Source organism: Alligator sinensis, unplaced genomic scaffold (assembly GCF_000455745.1).
Source record: "Alligator sinensis unplaced genomic scaffold, ASM45574v1 scaffold647_2, whole genome shotgun sequence".
Lineage (NCBI taxonomy): Eukaryota > Metazoa > Chordata > Crocodylia > Alligatoridae > Alligator > Alligator sinensis.
In genome coordinates, this window is record NW_005841832.1 from 3,292,296 (window position 1) to 3,298,504 (window position 6,209).

At 56.6% G+C, this 6,209-nt stretch overlaps 1 protein-coding gene across 1 annotated transcript in view; it reads left to right on the top strand.

The window, feature by feature from the left end:
- The window catches only part of NUCB1 (nucleobindin 1), a 10,632-nt gene that overhangs the window by 765 nt on the left and 3,658 nt on the right, over positions 1-6,209 (top strand). Inside the window, exons 2-8 of the mRNA XM_006014936.3 lie at positions 96-219; positions 2,699-2,806; positions 3,040-3,172; positions 3,650-3,753; positions 4,259-4,444; positions 5,213-5,303; positions 5,760-5,818. Coding sequence (XP_006014998.1) covers positions 109-219; positions 2,699-2,806; positions 3,040-3,172; positions 3,650-3,753; positions 4,259-4,444; positions 5,213-5,303; positions 5,760-5,818 — 792 coding nt within the window. The 5' untranslated portion in view covers positions 96-108. The remainder of the gene's footprint in view (positions 1-95; positions 220-2,698; positions 2,807-3,039; positions 3,173-3,649; positions 3,754-4,258; positions 4,445-5,212; positions 5,304-5,759; positions 5,819-6,209) is intronic.

Below are 6,209 nucleotides of genomic sequence, written 5' to 3' on the forward strand. Positions count from 1 at the left end.
CCCGAAATCCCCTATTGATTTCCTCCTCCACTGCATTTCCCACCTTCTCTAACCCTCCCCTGTCTGTTTTCCTTCTTCCTCCTGCTTTTCTGCAGGTGGCACCCCTGAATGATGAAGCTCTCTTGGCTCTTGCTCACCACCCTCCTGGGCCTTGTGGCATCTGTGCCCATTGACCGGTCGAAGGAGAAGAAGACAGAGGAGGCACCTCCGGAGCCGCCAGTAAGAGCCCTGAGGGAGGCTGGGCTATGGGGCAGAGCTGAGTGGTTTTCCTCTAGCAAGGAGTTCCCCAGGTTAATGCCAGGCTAAGCCAGCCATAGGAGCCTAGCACCATCTGCAGGCATCTGCCAGGTCTAACAATGCATTGCTTATACTTGAAGAGCTGTCACTAAAGAGAAGGGAAAGCACCTTTTCTCAATTGCTGCAGAGAGGAGGATGCAGACCAGTGGCTTGAAGTCGCAGTAAAGTAACTTTTGTATTGGATTTCAGGAAAAACATCTTCACTGGTAGAGCAGGGAGGCAGTGGACTAGACTGCCTGGGGGAGCTGTGGACTCTATCATTGGAGGGGTTCAAAAACAGCTTGGACAGACATTGGTCGGGGATGATCTAGGCATAATTCTGCTTACATTCTTCTGTAGGTATGTCCAAGGCTTCTGGGCTTTGGTTTCCCTCGTCCCTCCATCCTTTCTGCTATAGGTGGCCGGGTGTTTTTAAGCCTTCTTCGTAGGCACTGGGTGTTGGCTGCAACTGAGGCTGGGAATTGGGACTGGGCTGTACCAGTATTTCTGCTGGGACTCAAAGCTGGAGGCTCCTGGCTAGAGGGTCTTGCCCCTCTGCTCAGGGTCAGCCCGATTGCTGTGTTTGGGGTCAGGAAGGAATTTTACTCTGTGATCAGGTTGGTGCTGACTGTGAGGGATTTCTTCCTCTGTAGTGGGAGCACGGCTCCTATCTGGGATCTCCTGAGCATATATGAACAACCTTTTATAGAAGCAGGATGTTGACTGCCCCTCCCCCCAGCAAGATTGGCCATGGGGGAGGGGCATGTGTCTGCCCTGACTCAAATGGCACCAGCTGCCCATGCTCTGATTCTTTGTTACCTTGTGGAACTCCCTTCCCCAGGATATTGGCAGGGCCCTGAGACCTTTCCCTGGCCTGATTCTCTTTATCTTGTGGCAGGGAGTTCCACAGGGTATCATGGCACTTTCCCAGCCACTGGTTCCAGTGGTATGTTGCCCTGAAAGGAATAAGCACTGAGGAGAGTGCAGGCATTTTTGTTGTTCTATGGCATGGTGGGCCTGAGGCCCACCAGGAAAACTTTAAGGTTCCCTTAATTAGGGAGGTGACTGAGGGAACAACAATTGATTCCAGGGGACAACTTAAGAGAGAACAGGAATGGGAGTGACGATCAAAGGTTAATAACAAGTGCTCCAAGGGGCTGGAACAGTGAGCAGAGTGCACCGTCCAGCCCCCATTGCCCTTCAAATGAGTCCAAGGAGCCAGTGGATGCTGCCCAGTGAAACTCTGTCCAGAGATGTGAGCAGATAAAGGACAGGAAAGTGGTGTTACAGTTGCCCAGGTTCCCTCCAATCAGCTTCCTCCTTGGTCTGGTAGATGGTGAGCTGAGCTAGAGCCAGGAGAAAGGTGACCAGGAGGACCTGGGGCTTGGTGGGGCCATGGGTGGGGAGTGTATAAAAGAACAGATGCAGGAAGAAATACAGCCAAGAACCTGTTGCTGAGGTTCTGAGGAGGTGATGAAGGGGCTGCAGCCTGGTGCCCTCGAGATGGAGGGAGATCCTGGGACACACCTGAGAGAAGGGGGAGGTGTCAGGGGTGTCCGTGAAGTGTACCAGGTATGTGCCTGTAGAGATGGCTCCATGAAGCAGCTGCTAGCTGAGGTCCCCTGTGGCTTGTGAAATGAGGATTTGGCCCAAGCCAGTCCCTTGGAGACCCCTGGTACTTGATGTCTGGGACTGGAGGACAGGATGGTGGAGAGTACATGTAGAGCTGGTGGCAACAGGCTGTGTGGAAGTAAATCTGTTTGTATCCTCCAACTTGTTGAGGTGGTGTGGTTGAACATGCTATGGGGCTTGCCCCTTGGTATACCCCAACCCCCCAGAGCTCATCGTGGATGCCTCAGGCAGAGACTGCCCATGCTCAGGACCTATTGGATGTAAGCAAGAGCAGTGTCTGGAAGGGTGGCCTTGACTTCTTGCCCTAAGGAGCAAGATGCATGCAACGTGGGCAGTGCCATGTACCAGACCAGTGCTAAGGGATCTGCCTGCCCCTGCCTGGCATAGTGTGAGTGGGGCAGAAAGCAGGGGTTCTCCGCCTCTTGGAGTGGTGTTGAGGGGTGGGGGTCAGATCCTACCTGGGTTCCTTCCCAGAAGGGATGTGGTAGCCAAGCCCAAGTCATGGGGTTTGGGATCCTGGGATGGAGGAACTGGAGGGGTTTGGTGGGGTTGGGGCTTAGCTGAGAGGTCAAGAATGGATGTTACTGTCCTGTTCTATGTGTTAGAATGAAAACCAGTGCAGGTATTTTGGGTGAGTCCAGGGGAGGTGGGGAGGCAGGGTGCTGAGCTGGGGCTACTTGTGGGAGGCTGGGGTACTAGGCTGGGTGGGTCTGTAGGGGAGTGGGGTCAGGGAAGGGGGTAGGAGGCTGGGTTGGATGGGCAGGGCTTGACTATCTCCTTCCCTGGACAGGACACAGGGCTCTATTACCATCGCTACCTGCAGGAGGTGATTAATGTGTTGGAGACGGACAGTCACTTCCGGGAGAAGCTACAGGCGGCCAATGCTGAGGACATCAAGGTGAGAGCCAGGACATGGGGTCTATCCTCTCTAGGGGGGGCACTAGCCCTGATACAACCCCAGGGCAGGGAGAGAGGACACTGGCTGCTGGCTTTATGGTGGGGAGAGGGGATGATGGGGCAAAGGGGTGTCCCAGACCTAGGGGGCCCCAGCCTTGATCTGGCCCAGGCAGTAGGGTATGGGTGAGGAAGGGGGGGGGTGTCCTCACAGAGGCTCCCCCCCCATTTGGGCAGAGCGGGAAACTGAGCAAGGAGCTGGACTTCGTGAGCCACCATGTGCGAACGAAGCTGGATGAACTGAAGCGCCAGGAGGTGTCACGGCTTCGCATGCTTATCAAAGCCAAGATGGATGCCACCATGGAGCAGAGTAAGTGCTTGGATGCCTGGGTTCCACCTTGGCCCAGGGAGGTGGACCAGGGTCTGGTGGGTCAGAGCAGAAGGGGCAAAGTCACGACTCCTGGGCTCTATCCCAGCTCTGGGAGGAGAGAGGGTGTCCTGGTGGGTTAGATGCCAAGGGGTGGGCTGGGAGTTGAGATGCTTGGGTTCAGTCCCAGCTCTGGAAGGGGAGAGGAGTCTGGGGGTCAGAGCAGGAGGATGCCTGGGTTCTGTCCCATCTCTGCTGGAGGGGTGGGTTGGTGAGTTAGAGTAGGAAGGGTGGGAGCCAAGATGTCTCTGTTCATTTCTTAGCTTAGCCATTATGACCCTAAAAGGGCTTGGCTTGTTGTGCCTCATTTTCCCCTATGTTACATGGAGGCTTCCTCATCCCCTGGGGTCTCCTGCCCTGGGACTGGTGTCCCCTGCAAATGAAAAGCCCCTTTCTCATTCTCTCCTTTTTCTCCCGCAGATGTCCAGATTGACCACCTGGGGCTACTGAAGCAGTTTGAGCATTTGGACCCTCAGAACCAGCACACCTTCGAGGCCCGGGACCTGGAGCTGCTCATCCAGGCGGTATGTGGCAGGTGGTGGGAATACAGAGCTGGTTGAAAGCTGGGAGCCAGAACACCTGGGTTCTCTCCCAGCTCTGGGAGTGGGGGGAGTGGGGTCCAGTGGGCCTAGAGCAGGAGGAGTGAGGAGCCAGGACTCATGGGTTCTGTCCCAGCTCAATGCAGGGGTTGTTTGGAGCCCAGACACCTGGGTTCTATTCCCAGCATGGAGAGGGATTGGGGTCTGGCTGGTTTGAGCAGGGGAGCTCCTGGGTTCTTTTGCATCTGCAGGGGGTCATGGGCTACGGTGCATTAGGGCAGTGAGGGATCTAGGAGCTAGGACACCTGTATTCTATCCCAGCTTTGGGAAGAGAGGTGGGGGCTGGAACTTGGAGCCAGGACTCATGGGTTCTGTTCCTGCTGTTGGGGGGGGGGCAGCAGACTAGACCAATGGGAGCTGGAAGGGAGTGGACCTGAGGTCCTGGACAGGCTTGGATTCCCTGCTGATATCCCCCACCCCTCTTCTGCAGGCCACCAAGGACCTGGAGAACTATGATGCTGCGCACCATGAAGAGTTCAAGCGCTATGAGATGCTGAAGGAGCACGAGCGGCGTGAGTACCTGCGCTCCCTGGATGAGGAGAAGCGACGTGAGGAGGAGGCCCGTTTCCAGGAGCTCCGGCGCCGGCACCGTGAACATCCCAAGGTCAACGTCCCGGTGAGGACCCCCAGCCCAGCTGCCTCTGCTCCTCCCCTCCCCACATTAGAGGGGATGGGCGGGGGGGGTAGGATATGTGCTTTCCTTTCTGGGGGGTCAGCTTGGGTCATGGGTTGAGCTGGGGGCTCTATCCAGCCGAGTGGGGAGGCATTGGAAGTGTTGGAGGCAGTGCAAGTTGAGGCTTGAGGGGGATTCCTCTCTATAGGGAGATCAGTGGGAGCCACATGTATCATGTTTCCAGTGGGATGGGAGCCATACGCAGCTGTGCCCCAGGGCAAAGGGGATGGAGTAGGGGTGGGGGTTTGTGCCCCATTTGGCGGGTTCATTGGAGAAGGACACTACATCTCCCTGTCAAGTGCCACGGTGATTGGTGTTGGGGACTTCCCTGTCTCTGAGGTAGGGGGGGGTAGAGTGAGCAGGGGTCAAAGGTCAGTTTGGGTTGTGGGGAGGTATGGGCTGAACCTGGACAAAAGGTGGGGGCAACACTTTAATGTGGACCCTCTCTCTCACAAGTGCTTGGGGTGACGGTGGGACTTGACCTTGGAGCCCTTTCGTCCCAGAACAGTGCTCCTGTGAGGTTGTTGGCAGAAGGCAGGGGGGCACTGAGGCTAGGGGCTGAGGACCTGATGAGCACGACTTGCCTGTGGAATTGCTGGCCACCTCTTGAGGGGCTGTGAGGCTCAATGTAGAGCATGGGGGCTGGGAGGCAGGACACCTGGGTTCTGTTCTCCCCATTCTTCTAACCATATGCTTGAACTCTCCGGACAGGGGAGCCGGGATCAGCTGAAAGAGGTTTGGGAGGAGACCGATGGGCTGGACCCCAATGAGTTCAACCCCAAGACCTTCTTCAAACTGCACGGTGAGGAGTCCAATCCCCCAACCCCTCCAGTGCTATCAGCACCCCCTGGGGCTTCCTTTGTTCAAGGGGTAGATCCCTCCTGTGGGGTGTTTTGGAGGAGGGGGCTAATAGCCACCCCCCCCCCCAGCTGCTCCCTGCCCCTTCTTTCTTGGGGGACAGAAGTGGGGAGATTTTTAGTTCTCTGTAGTCTGAGCTAACTCAGGTGTCCTAGCTCCCAGCATGCCCTGCTGTGGTCTGTCTTCTTATAACAGGGCCCCTGGCCCAAAGCCAAGACCTGGAAAGTCACTGCATAGCACAGGCTTTGTGGGGGGCCAGACTGGATCCACTCTGAGGTGGAGGGACTGAAATCTGAGGCTCGTACCTCCTACAGGGGGGAAAGCCCCTGAGCCAGTGGGGACCCCTGCCCCATGCCCTATTGGTCTTATGCCCCTCACCCCTCTTTCTTTTCTCTTCCAGACACCAACAGCGACGGGGTCCTGGATGAGCAGGAGTTGGAGGCCTTGTTCACCAAGGAGGTGAGCACCTGGTGGGGGGGTGGGAAGTCCAGAGTGGGGCTGAGCCCGTTCACCCTCCTCTAAACCTCAACGGATATCCAGAGGTACTGGCAGGGAGTGTGGGCACCAGGGTGACTGGGGACATAGAGTTTGTGAGGGGGGTGTATTGGGGTGGGGGTAAGTGCTGAGGGGGAAGATGTGAGGGAAATGGGGCAGGGCTGAGCTCTAGGGTGGAGCTATGGGATGGCAGGGTTGAGGCTGAGCTGTGGGAAGAGCTATGGGATGGAAGGAGTAGGGCTAAGGCTATGGGGCTGGAGCTGACTTGGGGCTGGAGCTATGGGATAGAAGGAGGGGTTGAGCTGTGGGGTGGAGCTATGGGATTGGAAGGGGCAGGGCTAAGCAATAGTAGGGA